General features: G+C 37.7%; 2 protein-coding genes across 2 annotated transcripts; both read right to left on the reverse strand.

The window, feature by feature from the left end:
- Nucleotides 1–4951: 4951 nt before the first annotated feature.
- Nucleotides 4952–12967, reverse strand: LOC111510796 (Ribonucleoside diphosphate reductase large subunit). Its single transcript, XM_074176198.1, has 4 exons — nucleotides 12793–12967; nucleotides 12650–12738; nucleotides 11721–11898; nucleotides 4952–7162 (listed from the first exon to the last, which is right to left on the reverse strand). The coding sequence occupies exons 1-4, from the start codon at nucleotides 12830–12832 to the stop codon at nucleotides 5073–5075; spliced, it is 2397 nt and encodes a 798-aa protein (XP_074032299.1). The 5' UTR covers nucleotides 12833–12967; the 3' UTR covers nucleotides 4952–5072.
- A 207-nt stretch (nucleotides 12968–13174) lies between these two features.
- LOC141482619 (uncharacterized) lies at nucleotides 13175–16341 on the reverse strand. The gene is made up of 2 exons (XM_074176202.1): nucleotides 15509–16341; nucleotides 13175–14165 (listed from the first exon to the last, which is right to left on the reverse strand). Exons 1-2 carry the CDS (start codon nucleotides 15973–15975, stop codon nucleotides 14138–14140), a joined length of 495 nt encoding a protein of 164 aa, XP_074032303.1. The 5' UTR covers nucleotides 15976–16341; the 3' UTR covers nucleotides 13175–14137.
- Between the last annotated feature and the right edge of the window lie 64 nt (nucleotides 16342–16405).

Genomic DNA, 16405 nt, shown 5'->3' on the forward strand with positions numbered 1-16405 from the left:
CACCTTTGTTCTATGTTTCTTGATAACATTATCGTCGACGTTATCTTGTTTGTTTTAGTTATCGTTGAATTTGCTGATATTGATTGAAAGTTTTTTATTTACATTGTTATAGGAGTCGACCGCGAATCGCGATCGATATAGGAATGCACCTGACACAGTTGATCTTTTTGAAATTCAAAAATCGTTTAAGGAAAATGGGAACTTGAAAATGCTATCGAACAAAAAGCATCTGCAAGGCAATCCTCTGTGAGATTACTTGCATAAATGCCTGGCTAAAAATAACTTTGGGTGTGCCACACGGGAGTATTTAGGCCCCTTCTCTTTCATTTTATATACATCGAAATTTTCCAGAATATCTCACCTTTATGCTGATGACAGAAATATGTGTTTTTCTATTTAATCTTCTGATATATTTGACCGGCCGTCACTTTAATATAGTTGAATATTATTCCTAGAAATCAGAACTTTTTTTTTATTTGAAAAAATTTAAGTTGCATCAACCCCTAGGGTTATTAGCAACAATACATTAACATTTCATGAAGTTGATACTATTTACAACATTGAGGCTAGAAACTGTGTGACATTAAAAATAAAAATTATATCCTGTGAAGAATTCCTATTTCTGCTGCAAGAATTGTCTTCAATTCTGAACTGATGCTGAACTTTTGTCGTTGTGGCACAAAACTGGGACATTCCACTATGATTTGTTTGACTGACATTGGTACCGAACACATAGGGCATATCTTTTCTTCCTCCCCGTTCAGCAAATGTTCATGTGTGTATCGAGTATGTCCCATAGGTCTCCTTTATGCAGAGATTCTGTTCCACGGTGTAGTATTGGTTTTGATTTCTCTCAACTTCATTATTGAGATGTTCCATTTGAGATACCAAAAGTTTATTACAGGAGTTTTTTCCCAACACCAAATCGTTATTTTTAATACCTCGACACGTGTTTCGATCCCCAAGTGATCATCTTCAAAGAGGAAGATTAAAACTCTTCGATTGGCTAACTCTTTAAATGACTTTCAAATCTTTAATATATCAATTTCCCACTTTAAAAACCATATTCTTCACCTAGCCATCTAATACTCTCTGCTTGTGTTGTTGTGTCTAGTGTTACTTGCCTGTAAGAACTATTCTACTTGTAATCTTACTTTGAAATTGAATTATTCTTATAATTTACTTTTATTCCACTGTATTGCATCAAGTACTACATAGTACTGTACTACTTATATCTGAATTGGGTTTGACCGTATACATAAATAAATAAATAAAAATTATTATCTTTATACTATGGTTTCACAAACTACACATAACGATTTGATCTTCACAAACTTTATTTTCAAAACTATAACATGTTTCGCTATCACAGTAGCTTTTTTTAGGCTTTAGCCTAGAAAAGAATTAACGTCTAGTATGTTATTGACTACGAAAAAGCTACAGTAATAGCGAAACATGTGATATTTTTGATAATAAAGTTTGTGGGGATCAAATCGGTGGATGTGGTTTGTGAAATAACTATGGATCTTCATCAAGTAACCACCGAGTTAATCAGAAAAAACAGTTACAGACTGAATATACAAGACTGCAACTACCCCAATCATCTCATAGAAAACATTAACAGTTTCATACAAAATCTGGAAATTTTGCACATTCAACCAAAAAGTCTGAAATTAAATATATTGGAAACTATAAGAATCAAAAAACATCTTGCTAATAAAATGATCTGAATGATCAGATAGGTATGTATAATTCACCAATTTATCAATAATGTTATTATATCACATCGGAAAAGTCTAGGGATATTTTTAAAAATGGCAATAATTTTTTTTAGATCGCTTTAGGGAAAAAAAGTTGACGGGTGATTATTAAACGAATGTAACTCACAACAAAATTTATTAAATGGTCAAAAATACTGAGTGCGCATATAAGCAAAACTAAAAAAAAATGGCTCTTCTTTGGCACCCCGAAAAAAAATCATAATACAAAAAAAATTGGAATCAGTACAAAGTATGGCCTCCACGCTGGTTTATTACGGCCCTACATCTATCGTGCATCGACAAAATGAGATTGTCAATGTCTTGTTGAGGTACATTTGCCCATTCAGCGATTAATAGCTCTCTCAATTGAAACGTTGTGTGAATGTTCCCCATATGCGGAGTAATTCTTCGTTGAAGCATGTCCCACACATGCTCGATGGGATTCAGGTCCGGTGATTGTGCTGGCCATGGCAATACATCAACTCCTTCGTTGGTGAGCCAGTCAGTCACTAGACGCGCGACATGTGGACGAGCATTATCGTGCATTAGGTGGAAGTTTTCACCAACAGCACCAGCAAACGGACGGACGATAGGTAGAAGAATGGTGTCGAGGTACTGTCGAGCTGTGAGGGAGCGATTTGGAAAAACGAGATCGGTTCTGCCGCCGATCATAATTCCGCCCCATAGCATTACTGTACCACCTCTGTATGTGTGGACTTCCTGGACGTGTCTCAAACGTTCATTATTTCCAGATCGTCTCCACAGTCTTACTCGACGAGAATCTGGATGAAATCCAAATCTGGATTCGTCTGTAAACAAAACTGTGGCCCAATCATTTGCATCCCAGTTTTGATGTTCTTGACACCACTCTAATCTTCTACCGCGATTGCCTCTCGACAAAGGTGGACATCTAAGTGGCCTTCTGTTGTGGAGATCTGCTTCATGCAGTCGATTTCTGACAGTATCACGACCAATGATTACCTGGTGCGTCTGCTGCAACACGTTAACCAACTCAGGTGCTGTGATTGTCGGTTGTCTTCTTGCGGTTAAGACCAAAAATCGGTCTTGAACTGCAGTTGTAGCGCGTCCTCGCCCTGGATGTTGTTCGGCTGGACTGCCAGTTTCACGGAAACGGCGCCACAATCGACTGATAACACTTTGGGAGACCCCCAAACGTAGAACTACATCAACGATGACTTCAACGATTTACAACGAGATTTGGGCTTCCCAAAGGACTCAGCAGAAGTTTTAGGGTCTAGACTTAAAGAAAGACATATGTCCTCCGGTGTTTCATTTTCATGGTACCGATTTAGAGAAAGGGAATTTGTCCCTTTTTTTACACAAGACGGTGACCTAGTTTTCTGCAACAATGTACCCGGCGTCATGGAAATGTTCAGCATAACGTATGAACCAGAGAATTGGAGACTTTTCATCGATTCATCTAAAAGAAGTTTGAAAGCTGTACTTCTGCACAATGGGAACCAATATGCTTCTGTGCCTTTTGGACACTCAGTCCATTTGAAAGAATGCTACGAAAATCTTGAATTTGTTCTTGATAAGCTCAGATACTCTGATCATAAGTGGACTATTTGTGGAGACTTTAAAGTTATTTCAATGTTACTAGGTCAACAAAGTGGTAACACAAAGGTTCCATGTTTCCTGTGTGAATGGAATAGCAGTGACAGGAAACAACACTATGTCAAGCAGGTGTGGCCAATAAGAAAGGGTCTTATTTCTGGAGTTAAAAATGTTGAAAAACAAAGTTTAGTGGATCCTAAAAAATCTTACTTCCACCACTCCATATCAAATTGGGGCTGATGAAACAGTTTGTGAAAGCATTAGGCAAAGAAGGAGATTGTTTCAAGTATCTTTCTGAAAAGTTTCCTGGTCTATCCAATGCTAAACTAAAAGAAGGAGTCTTCGTTGGGCCTGACATAAGAAAATTTAAAAAAAATGAAAGCTTTGTCACTAAAATGGAAATGAAAGAAAAAAATGCCTGGAATTCATTTAATATTGTTATAACAGGCTTTCTTGGAAACATAAAAGATCCAAACTACAAAACTTTAGTTGCTGAATTGATACACAGAACTACAAATTGTTGGGCTGCAACATGAGTGTCAAAGTCCATTTCCTTCACTCACATCTGGACTACTTTCCCGAAAATCTAGAGGATATAAGTGAGGAACAAGGAGAACGGTTCCATCAAGACATAAAAGAAATGGAACGCAGATACCAAGGTCGGTGGAATGTTAACATGATGGCAGACTACTGTTGGATATTAAAAAGGGAAAATTCATAAGAACACAGCCGAAAAAGTACCAAAAGAAGCTTTGACGGAAAAAGAAAACGTTTTTACAAAGACTTATAATCACTTTGCAAACACTTGTGTATCACTATAATGCTTAGTTCAGCTATGTGGCATTGTTTTTTTTGCTTTTACTTCATTTATTTTCTGTTTAAAATCTGTTGTTCCGTTAATCAGCTGTCGCCCCCATACGAACGACAACTCTCAGAAGTTGAGAAACTTGTGCGAGCTAAGGACTAACGAGGTCTTACCTTTTAACGTGTGATTCCTAACACGGTTGCAGAATCATCCCAGCTTCAACCAGATAAATTCTCTCGAGAAAAATATCTGGTCGAGGCAGGAATCGAAACCACGGTCTTCCGATCGTGAGTCGGGCGCACTACCACCGCGGCCAATTCCACAACTACAATTCCTCGTTTTTTTGTACTTTTTCAATTACTTCATCCTCATTTTGTAGGCAAACCTTACGTGATAGATAAAAACAAATGTAATTTTTGAAATCGGCGCAAAAAATTACATAAAGATCAGTTAACGAAATCATAAGCAATTTTCAAAAAGTGTTTTTTGCAGACCTGTGTAATTTATAAGTTATATTTCTGTATCTGTGCTGTATTGACTTGTGTAAAAGCTCAATGTTTATTTCAACACCAATAAAATATTATATTCTATTCATGTCCACCAGCTCTACTAGTTTACAAATAATATTTACTGATTCTTCTAGGTAGTGCCTAGATGATAAAATCCAATTTTACACTTAAACAACATACAGAACAATAAAAATTGCTATTATTGAATGCATGCCGTTTGATTTCATAATTGTAGGTGACCATTTGTTTACGATACGTGCAGCCACTGTAAAGTAGATAATAAATAAAGTAAAGCACTATAGTTTTGTACATTTTTATTCTTCAAATATAAATATTAATCTAAAGTATTCAATAAAAAATGATCATAATTTCCAAAATGAAACTATTATATCACAACATCGTTCGCACAAAAATCGAGATTCATTTACCGACTCCCGCAGGCTCTTCAGGTTTGCCTTTATCATTCTCACTTTTCTCAGCCACACCATTCTGAGCTCCGTTGACCTGCTGCTGGTTCTTCACGATAAGTTTACTCTTATCAACAGTAAACTGAATCGGCTTAGCAGCTGGCTTGGTTCTCAAGTAGTACATCCCAGTCTTTAGACCCCTTTTCCACCCATAGAAGTGCATCGAAGACAGCGCTCCATACGTAGCTTTCTCCATATGGATATTCAAGCTCTGACTCTGATCGATGAAGGCCCCTCTATCCGCCGCCATGTTGATAATAACCTTCTGCGAAATCTCCCACACGGTCTTGTAAATAGCTTTGAGGTTATCCGGAATGCCGGGGATGTTTTGGATAGACCCGAAGTTGGCGAGGACTTGGTTCTTCATGGTATCGTCCCACAAGGAGGCATCCGTTAGATCATTGATCAGGTGTTGGTTGACAACCTGGAACTCCCCAGAAAGGACCCTCCTGGTGTAGATATTCGAGGTGTAAGGCTCGATGGACTCGTTGTTGCCCAGGATTTGCGCAGTAGACGCAGTAGGCATGGGAGCGAGTAACAAGGAATTGCGTACCCCATGCTTGGCGATTTTCTCCTTCAAAGCAGACCAGTCCCAGAGATCTGTCGGAGTAACGCCCCACATGTCGTACTGCAAGATACCTTTGCTTACAGGACTGCCTTCGTAGGTCGAATAAGGGCCGTCTTTCTCGGCTAGTTCGCAACTCGCCTCCAGGGCCGCGTAGTAGAGGGTTTCGAATATTTGCTTATTCAAAAGTGCCGCCTGTTCGCTATCAAAGGGCATGCGCATGAGGATGAACGCGTCTGCTAACCCCTGGATCCCGATTCCGATGGGCCGGTGTCTCATATTCGACAGCCTCGCCTCGGGTATGGGGTAGTAGTTCACGTCGATTATTTTGTCCAAGTTCCTAGCGACCACCTTAGTTATTTCTCTCAACTTCTGGAAATCGTATGTCTCACGATCGGGCTTTACAAACATGTTGACAGCGATGGAGGCCAAGTTGCACACAGCGACCTCATCGGGGGAGGTATACTCGATTATCTCCGTGCACAAGTTGCTGCTCTTGATCGTGCCAAGATTCTGCTGGTTACTTTTCCTGTTGCAAGCATCCTTGTAGAGCATGTAAGGAGTACCAGTCTCCACCTGCGATACAGTGATGGCTTTCCACACGTCACGTGCCGGTAACTGCCTGACGAACTTGCCTTCAGCCTCGTAGCGTTCATAGAGCTTCTCAAACTCCTCGCCCCAGCAATCGGAAAGCCCCTTGGAGCGATGCGGGCACATCAGAGACCAAGTACCGTCTGCCTCGACCCTCTTCATGAACAAGTCAGGGATCCACATAGCGTAGAATAGTTCCCTGGCGCGATTGATATCTTTCCCGGTGTTCTTCTTCAGGTCGAGGAATTCCAAAATGTCCGCATGCCACGGCTCTAGGTAAATAGCAAACGCTCCAGGTCTCTTGTTGCCTCCCTGATCGACGTACCTCGCCGTATTGTTGAACACCCTCAGTAGAGGGACGAGCCCATTGGATTTTGCGATCCTGTCAATCTCGGTGCTCTTGGCTCGTATGTTGTGCACGTTCACGCCGATCCCTCCCGCGGACTTTGAAATAACGGCGCACCTGGACAGACACTTGCTCACCCCCTCCAAGCTGTCTTCCGGCATCATTAGCAAGAAGCAAGAAGACAGTTGAGGTCGTGGAGTGGCAGCCGAGAACAAAGTAGGGCTAGCATGCGTGAAATACTTCTCCGACATCAAGTTGTAAGTATTAATAGCTGCGTCAATGTCTTCGCCGTGGATCCCGACCGCGACTCTCATCAACATGTGCTGAGGACGTTCAGCTATTTTGCCATTTATTCTCAGAAGGTAGGAACGCTCCAAAGTTTTCAAGCCGAAGTACGTGTAGGAGAAGTCTCTGTCGTAGATGATGCACGAGTTGAGACGATCCGCGTTTTTCATGATGACGGAATGGTGGAAGTCGGATATCATCGGAGTTTTTCTCTTGGTACGTTCGTCAAACATGTTGTGCAAGTCGTCGATGACCTCTGCAAAAGAGATATTTGAGGATATAAAGTTAATGTCAGGACCTGGACCTTTCTTCATGTCAGGTTTAGATAATTTCTCGTGAATGGTTGGAATTGAAATGTGGTAAGAGGAGACGTTAAGTTTTTATTCAAATTTAATATCATTCAAATTAGGATTTAGATTCTGGGTTGTGTAAACTGATGAAGAGTGCTTGGCAAACAGATCGGACACAGAAGGCGATGATTCATATTGTTAGGTATGGTGTTACTGGATCTTCTAGTACTAACAAAATTCCAGAAGCTTTCAACATTACTTTCATCAGAAGTTTCAACCGAATGAATGTAATTTACCTTCCAAGGAAGCTGCTGAAATATTTTCATTGCTGATGAAATTTCTATCTCAGTATGGACAAGTAACCAGAATGAATGTAAATTTGTCACATCATCTCCCAATGATGATTATGGAGTGCCTCAGAGAAGTATTCTGGGGGCCTACTTTATGTCTAATATACTCAAATGGTGTTCCATCCAGGGTTGTGATTTCATGAACCTTTCAGTAGATGACATATTGTTTATAGAAAAATAAAAATACTAGTTGAACAAACGAATTATAGCCTAGAAAATGTTTGCCAGCATATTCATCGAAATAAGCTAAAACTTAAAATCTTAACTTTTGAACGGAGCATGATATCAAGGTCAGACAAAATTGGCCAAAGAAGGTATCATTTTCAGTACTCAATGATCACTCATCGTTGAGAGGTCACAAACAACATTTTTTCAAATAAAAAGGGAGATAAATTGATATATTTTTATACCACTTGTATTCGTAACAACGTTATTGCAGTTTCTTACTGCAAGGACATTCTCAAACTAATACGATAAACTGAAATAATAATAATTTTTTGTTAGCTTGGTTGTTACACAGAGTATTCGCTTTACCTTTGTGACCTATCCAAGGCCTTCGATTGTGTAGATCACATGCTACTTCTTCGCAAGCTAGAAGTTTACGGATTTAGAGGATCTACATTATTTAGATTTGAGACATACCTTTATTATCGGCGGCAGAATGTTCTGTTCGATGAAATTTCATCAGAGGAACGGTTAATTAGCTGTAGGGTCATACAAGGTTCCGTTTTGGGGCCGGTGTTGATTTTCATTTATGTCAATGACAGTCCATGTTGATATAAGTGGTAAATTCACACGTTTCGCTGACGACACCACTATCCTCTGGCATAGCAATACCGCCTCAAATTTTCTTGATCAAATCATTGTCCACATAAGAATGTCAGATGTAACATAGGGAAAGCACGCTTGGAAAATTTAAAAGTTGGAGAAAACCAAATTTTTAGGGCTCTACATTGATGAAAATCTAAAATTTGATTACCATATCGACTACTTATGTGAAAAACTAACAGCAGGATGCCATGTGGTGAGAGTTGTTGCAAGAGAGTTAGATACAGCTGTTACAAGATCAGTTTATTTTTAACAAATCGAGTCCTATTTACGTTATGGAATGTGTTTCTGTATGATATTCTCTCTACAAAAAAGATCCATCAGATATTTATGCAGGGATTCATTCTGCCCTTTATTTGTGAAGCAAAAAATTCTGATTTAGTAGATAGATAGATAGATAGTTTTATTAATCTCCATAAATCATTTACATGACATGAGATAAGTCCAATGGTAGTCACACAAATAAGATAAATATAATAGTATATCTATTTATAATTAATAGTCTATTTATATATAATAGTATGTCTATTGAACATATGAACTAATCCGCTTTGTTAAGAAGCTGCGTTTATTTGGTCGAGTGTTAATAGGTGTGAACCAAGACAAAATTCTATTATTTTCAATAGCAAGAAATTATTTAATTACCTTCCCAATAATTTAAGGCGAATACATAATGAAAAATTCAGAAATAAAGTAAAAGAATTCCTTATTGCGAGGCCCTATTATAGTGTGGACGAATTCTACGAAGGCTCTATCGAGTAATATCAGAATACCCAGATATAGACTTACCAAATCGGCAAATAATTCTTTAAATTTCAGCTTATATAATATCCTTCCAGATGATCTTAAAAAGGCCAACATGTTCTGTTTCAAAAAAATTATCAAACTTTTCTTAATTGAAAATTCCTTTTATACACTAGACGAATATGAAGAAAAAGTGAAACAAGGTGGAATAATTTGATTTATGCTCACCGAGACATTATCTTTAAATTATTTACTCTTATATGTATATTATGTCCAGTTTTATCCCTACTTAAAGTTTTTATCCAATGAACAAACTTTTGTGACTTGATACAAATATGTAACTGTATATAAAGTGGTTAAATAAAGTACTTACTTACTTAGTAATTGACATGTAACTTTGTATAAACAAGTTATTGAAATCAACATGAAATGGCTATCAATGTTCATTACATAGCATAATAATAATAATAATAATTGTAATTTATTGAACAAAATACAATTTTGCTCAACTGGCTATCGACCGAAGTCCTGCCGCCCGTGTAACAAAATTGCTTCGAAATAACATAGCTTATTTTACAATATAAAAAAAAAATTACCAAACAAAACAGTTTCATTGATGAAGTTGTGTTAAATTTTTTAACAGTGTTTCTGTTGGGTGTCAATGTCATACTCTTGCATGGGGGTTTCTTGTCACAGCATAATAATAATAATAATAATTTTTATTGGTCTCAAAAAACATAAAGTTTGTAGACAGGTCAGTAGAAAAATACATTTAAAAATTTATATAAGGTCATCCATTAAAATTGGTTAATGATAAAAAAATAGAAGCTATAATGCAATAGAAAAGCTAAATAATACATAAAAACAATGGCATTATACATTATAAATATATAAAGTATGTATATAGATAATGATGAATTGTGCTATCAGTATAAATAAAACTACAGGTTTCTGTGGGTCATGAAGATATTTCTGTTTTTCTTGATGAATGTTTCGAATTCAAGTATACTATAGCAACAGTTATTGGATAGTATCTGTTTTGATTGATTTTTGAATTGCGTCGAGGGTCTATTCCTAAACTGTGGGAAGAAGGTTGAAGAGCCGTATGTCGTCTCTTTGCGTTCGTTGCAGACGACATAATGGCACCAACAAATTGTGTTTGTGTCTGGTATCATGAGGGTGAATTGACGAGTGTGTTGCATGTTCATTTATCTTTGACTTAACTGTTATTATACTCTGATAAATGAGCAGTGAGTAGATAGTCATGATTTTTAATGAAGGAAATAGTTCTCTACAACTGGTATCCCATGGTACATTTAAAATAGATCTTATTGCCGCTTTCTGCAATGTGAAAATTCTCGTAATATGTGTAGATACTGCATTACCGTAACACTGTATTCCATACATCAAGTGACTATGAAACAATGCGTAATACGCAGATACTGTTGCTTCCATGTTTGTGACATGTTATATTTTTCTTAGTGCAAATATCACTTGCGACATCTTGTTACATAAACAGTTTATATGGGCTGTCCACCTCAGTTGTGGGTCTAAAACTATACCTGTACCATTTACACTAAAGATTTCACAACGGGTTTTGGTCTCATTCAAAAAAAGCTCATTGGCTGTGAACCAAATCTTAGCATGTGCCATAATATCTTGATGAATAGGTAAATGATCAGTCCCCTTTTCAAGTTGTATACAGAAAGTTGTGTCGTCGGCAAACATATTTGTTAGTAAATTATTGCAGGATATGGAATCTGGCATATCATTTATGTATATCAGAAATAAGAGTGGTCCCGGTACAGAACCCTGGGGCACCCCTCTCGTTACAGACATATACGAACCCATGACATTGTCAACAACTACTGCTTGGCTACGATGAGATAAGTATGACTTGAAGAAATTAAGACAGGTACCACGTATCCCATACTTTCTAATAATTTCTGCATTGTCGTCCCTTCTAGCAAACTTCTGAGTAAGTGACGGCAGTCTTTCCTCGATAGGGATAATAACAGCAAGTTGGTACGGCAGAGGGTTTGGAGGGTTGTGTTTGGGGTTATTGGGGTGCATTAATCTTGTTATTTTCCTTATAGCCGTTGTTTCAGATACTTTAATTGTTTTTAAGGCCCTTTGTTTGATATTGAGAAACTGTGGGTGCAAGTATTCAATAAGTGGACAACAGATTAGTTTATATATTCAGCTTGCCGTAGTAGCATTGTATTATTCAATATTCATATATTCATGTACTTATATTTGTATCTGTCCAGCTGGGCTTAATAATGTTCTGTCCATGTTCTTGTCTCTAAGCATAATTTTATAGCTCGTATTTGTTAATTTAATATCCCATATACACGGTTTACTTTACTAGACTTTGTCAATTAAATTATTTGATTCGACTAGTTTTTGGGATAGGAACCTTTAATCGGCAAGCCTGTCTAGTATTGTGGTGAGGCCGAGAAGTAAACGTACCTTTGTTCTTATATATATGGATTTTCATTAAATATAAACCGAATTCAATCAACAGAATTTTGATAAAATCATAAATGCCAAACCACGATGATTCTCATTCACACACATTATCTATTGAATAATTACGTACCGCTGAATTGTTTTTTGGTCTCCTTGTGAAGATTTGATACCGTTATTCGTGCTGCCAAGGTAGCATAATCAGGATGATCGATGGTTTTCATTGCAGCAGTTTCTGCCGCCAAAGTATCCAGTTCGACTGTAGTTACACCAGGATACAAGCCATTGATGACTTTTACCGTTATAGAAACCTAAATAAAGGCATGAAATATAAGTCATTCTCAAACTTAGGTAAACATTTTCAACATAATTGGCTAGGTAAAACTCAGGTACTTCAAACTTCATGTACTTCAAATTGTAAAATATATATGAAGCATCGATATTGATATACTGATAAAACGATGACAAAGTTTCAATCATGAAAGATTTGAGATATCGACACAAATATCATTGAAAATATTTTTATAAGAGTTATTTGAAATGAATATTGTGTATTGAATTTGGTATTGTTTTCCTAGTACAGAGGAAACATATCAATCAACTTTTAAGACTTTGGTACAATCTGCATTTTTTGCTCTTTCTATATTTTATATTCAATACGAAGTCAATCCAAATAGCTAAATAAAAGACTAATAAATTTACCAGTTGATACCATATAAAACCTCCCACATAAAAATAGTGATGAGACAAAAAATATACACCACGCCGCCCATGCCATACAAAAAACTATTTTCTATCAGAAAAGCAATACCCATTACCTACATTATTTACAGTGGTAGGAAAATGTTCAACCATCTACTGAAGCAAATTAAAAATATTCATAGCACTCCAAAATTCAGAAGGGCTGTAAAAACATTATCATGAACACCTGCTCATTTTAAGCAGTTACTTTTTATGTACTATTACATTTAGAAGCTTTGTCAATTAGGATTCTATTTTTTAGATAATAAAGCTTGCTTTGACTGACTTATTTTCACAGGGGTAATCATCCCAAAAACTCACCGGGTCGACAAAGTCCATGTTCAACTGGTAACATAATTTTTGAATTCGAGAAGTTATTTTATCGAGGTGAATCTCCTCTCTTCTCCCATCTGCAAAACAAAAAAAAATGTAGACAAGTTTTTATCAGTTTGTAAGAAACTTACCCCGCTTAATAACATATAACTTTTTTGGTTGGTTTGTCATTTTAACGTAATATTGAAAATTAAGATATATATTTTTATAAATTACTTTTTGTAGGTGATAACAAACATAAATCTATGGCTTGTAACGGCTTAATACTTATTAACCTTAAAAAACTGAACACTAATCTAGAATTCCCGCGTATTTATTTTATATAGTGTTGCCAGTGGGGAAAAAATGTAGTATATTCAATTCCAAAGCTGCCAACATCAGCATAATTAAAACGATATTTCTTATTTATCAATTATTTTTATAAAGTTGTTGAATTATTCTTCTTCAGAAGGAATCATTTATAATTGAAAGAGTATCTTCAACTTTCCTAAGATGTCTAGATGAAACGAAGGCTTTAAAGAACATCTTACCAAAAGCGATACAAAAACATCTTCTATGGGATACATTTAAACCATGAATATCAAAGAAAAACGAGTATACAAAGTTTTTAACAGCGCTAATTGGCTCTGGTACCTTTTATCTACTGGTTTTATTTAGTCGAGAATTTTATGACTCTAGGATCAAGCAACCCTTTTTGAATGGTGATTTCTAGTGGGGTATCAGTAGATTTTTTTTTCAAAAGTGACTCAGACGACCAACGATCCAGAGCTTGAGGAATGAAAAAGGTCCTAAATTAAAAGCTACTCTGTTGGTAAGCCATAAGCACGAAGTTTTTAGAGAAATACCTGATGTTACACGAGACCGAATGATGTTACATGAGACCGAATGTTTCACGTCCTAAATCACGATATCTGTGCCTGAAAGCAGGAAGTCAATTCAAAATTATTCAAAAGATAATCCATTAGTGTGTCCATGAAAGCATAAAAGAGGGAATCCATCTTGAATATTTTTATTTCACCCGAAATTAAGTTGGTAAACAAAAAACGTTGTCAAAAACAAACAAGAATCTAAAAATAAATATTGACGGATCATGGTGACGCCATCTTATGTGGCAGATCCCAAGTTAATTAGAGCTTCGAAATTAATCTGAACAGATGGCGCCACCTCATATTCAATCATTAAGATAATGATACAATCTTTGTATATAGACTATATATACAAAGATAGAATCATACTTCTTGTATTTAAAAGTATATAATTCAAATATATAGGGCGAAGAAAGGGTTAACTTTGTTTTTAGTGATTTTGAATGATGAAGTGAAGTAAATTATTCACTAAAACAGACTGGTAAAATGATATAGGTACGTTACAGAGTTCATAACGCAAAGCTGGTTCCGTAAACATCAGCATCGAGAGTATTCTCGAATCCACCTCCTTTACATCTTGAAGCAAGGGTGTCAATTCAGATTGAAAACTTCACTGGCCTATACAAGGGATCTGGAAACTAGAAATTGAAGAATATGTGAAGGGACGAACATGACAGAAGTATATAAACTTTCGACAGAGTTCATAGTAAAAGTTATACAGACCGTAAAGCGTGGACGATAAACAGTAATCCTGAAATTATGCGTAATAGAACCACCTGGTTTACCGACGGACCGATCATGGAAGATCTCAGCGAAATGAGCGAATAAGTATATTCTTTCGGTCAGCCAGGCTGTGCTTTGAACATTGATAGAGCTAAGAGTGATTATGATCTGAGAATGCCGAAACAGGCCGATAAATCAACCAGGCATTTGGCAATGATAGTGTTAATGAACGCACTCTTCGACGTTGGTTTGCGAAATTTTGTTCCGTTCAGCCTTGAAGATGACCTAAAAGTAACCGACCCACAGTAAACTATTACGAGGATTTGAATTGAGGACTCTGGTGGAGACTGACACATCACAAATGGTGCCTGGGATAACGAAAGAACTGGGCGTCAGCTTTCATGTGGTTTTTGATGGTTTGAAACGTATTGGAAAGGCCAAAAACTCGTACAGCAGGTGCCCCACGATTTGAACGAATCTATAAATTGTCACGTTTCGAGGTCTGTGCTTTTTTGCTTTTGCGCAACCAAAACGATCCTTTTTTGGATCGCATTGTCACGTATGATGAAAAGTGGATCCTCTACGATAACAGGAGACGTTTAGAACAGTGGCTGAACAGCGATGAGCCACCCAGGCACTTCCCAAGGACATATACCCACCAAAAGACGGCCATGGTCACTGTACGATGATCAGCGGTTGCTGTGCTTCACTTCACTTTTCTGGAACTGGGCCAAACCATCACAGCAGAGTCTTATTGCTATGAAATCAATGAAATGTACGAAAAATTGCGTCAGCAGCAGCCAACACTGGCACCAGAAGAGGTCCGATCCCGCTCCTCGACAACGCCCGACCACATTTTTCAATAATCACCGTCCGAAAATTAAACGAACTGAGCGTTGGACTTCTGCCTCACCCACCATACTAACTATACCTCTCGTCAATTGACGTCAGTGATTCTTCAGGGGCTGTGTTGATTGAAAATAAATATATTAATTGTTTTGGTGTGTAGCTTAACTCTAGTCCTTGCTGTTGGGTGTTAATGTATGGTTACAGTGCTTTTGTCCTGTGTTGGTCATGTTAGTAGGTTTCTCTCGTTTCTTGGGCATTGCTGTTTTTGTGTATGGTTCGGGTCATCCTTGGTGACGTTGTCCGGGTATCGTTGCAGGTGGTTTATTGGTTGGTTCGGGATCTGCTGAGTCTTGAGGGGTAGGTTAAACTACTTCCTGGTCTCCTCCTCTGACAATGAGCTGTCTTTTACCTGATCGCCAGCGGGAACTCTTCCTGGAACTGCTCCGGGATATCCTCCAGGGCTCCTAGGAGCCTGGCAGGGGAAAATGGGAGCTTTTTCTTGGGGATCCTCCTTGGGTCACCGCGGGGCGTCCAGGGGGTGGCTAGTGTCTCAATTGCGGTGGTGTTGCTGCTTCTGATTGTTCTGGTGATGTATTTGCCTCGGAGTTCCTGAAATCTCAAATTTATAGGGGTTAGTTTTACGGTGTTATGTATATCGTTGGTGGGGAATCGGTAAGGGAGGTTGTGTATGTTTCGTAGTGTACTCCTCTGTGTGGTTAGTGAGCGGTGTGTTAGTCTCGGGGGGATTGCGCAATAGATCATGACTTTATAGTCCATGATCGGTTTTATGTAGGTCTTGTAGGTGTGTGATAATGTTTTGCTGTCGTTGACTTTATCGAATTCGGAGCACTCGATGTGTATGCCACCAAAATGCATATTTAATTAATCTCACGAATTGCTCCGGTGTCCCTATTCGATGAATTATTATATTAATCAATAATATCAATACTTCTTGAACTGGGTTGTTAAATTATTTTCCCATAAATGCGAAATCATAAACTGCATATTCCCGTCCTTAGACCATAACCTGCGACATGTTCTTTCATGCCGGGAGGTACACATCCGTAATTAACCCAAAACGACCACCCCGTATAATACCTCAAAATACACTATTTTACTAACACGTAAGCGCTAAGCAGTACGGTCACCGAGCTGCGAGATATGTTACGTAATTGTTTGAAGCGAGACAGAAGATACTCGGGTGGGTGCGAATGAATGCAACACAGACCCACAGGGGCCAATCACAGACCGCTTGGGGCTTGCCTCTTTTGTCATCAATGGGATTCGAACGAGTCCATTTTCAGCT

Source organism: Leptinotarsa decemlineata, unplaced genomic scaffold (assembly GCF_025532065.1).
Source record: "Leptinotarsa decemlineata unplaced genomic scaffold, Ldec_3_MD MMD2_tig00001621_RagTag_RagTag, whole genome shotgun sequence".
Lineage (NCBI taxonomy): Eukaryota > Metazoa > Arthropoda > Insecta > Coleoptera > Chrysomelidae > Leptinotarsa > Leptinotarsa decemlineata.

What these genes read in the sequence shown, in the direction of transcription:
- LOC141482619 (XM_074176202.1), bottom strand. Translation starts at nt 15,975, where the DNA reads ATGCATTTTGGTGGCATACACATCGAGTGCTCCGAATTCGATAAAGTC. An exon ending in GAGTTCCCGCTGGCGATCAG is followed by an intron (nt 14,166 to 15,508) that starts GTAAAAGACAGC and finishes TTCAATTTCTAG; the next exon opens with TTTCCAGATCCCTTGTATAG.
- LOC111510796 (XM_074176198.1), bottom strand. Translation starts at nt 12,832, where the DNA reads ATGACAAACCAACCAAAAAAGTTATATGTTATTAAGCGGG. An exon ending in ACATGGACTTTGTCGACCCG is followed by an intron (nt 11,899 to 12,649) that starts GTGAGTTTTTGG and finishes GCCTTTATTTAG; the next exon opens with GTTTCTATAACGGTAAAAGT. An exon ending in GACCAAAAAACAATTCAGCG is followed by an intron (nt 7,163 to 11,720) that starts GTACGTAATTAT and finishes TCTCTTTTGCAG; the next exon opens with AGGTCATCGACGACTTGCAC.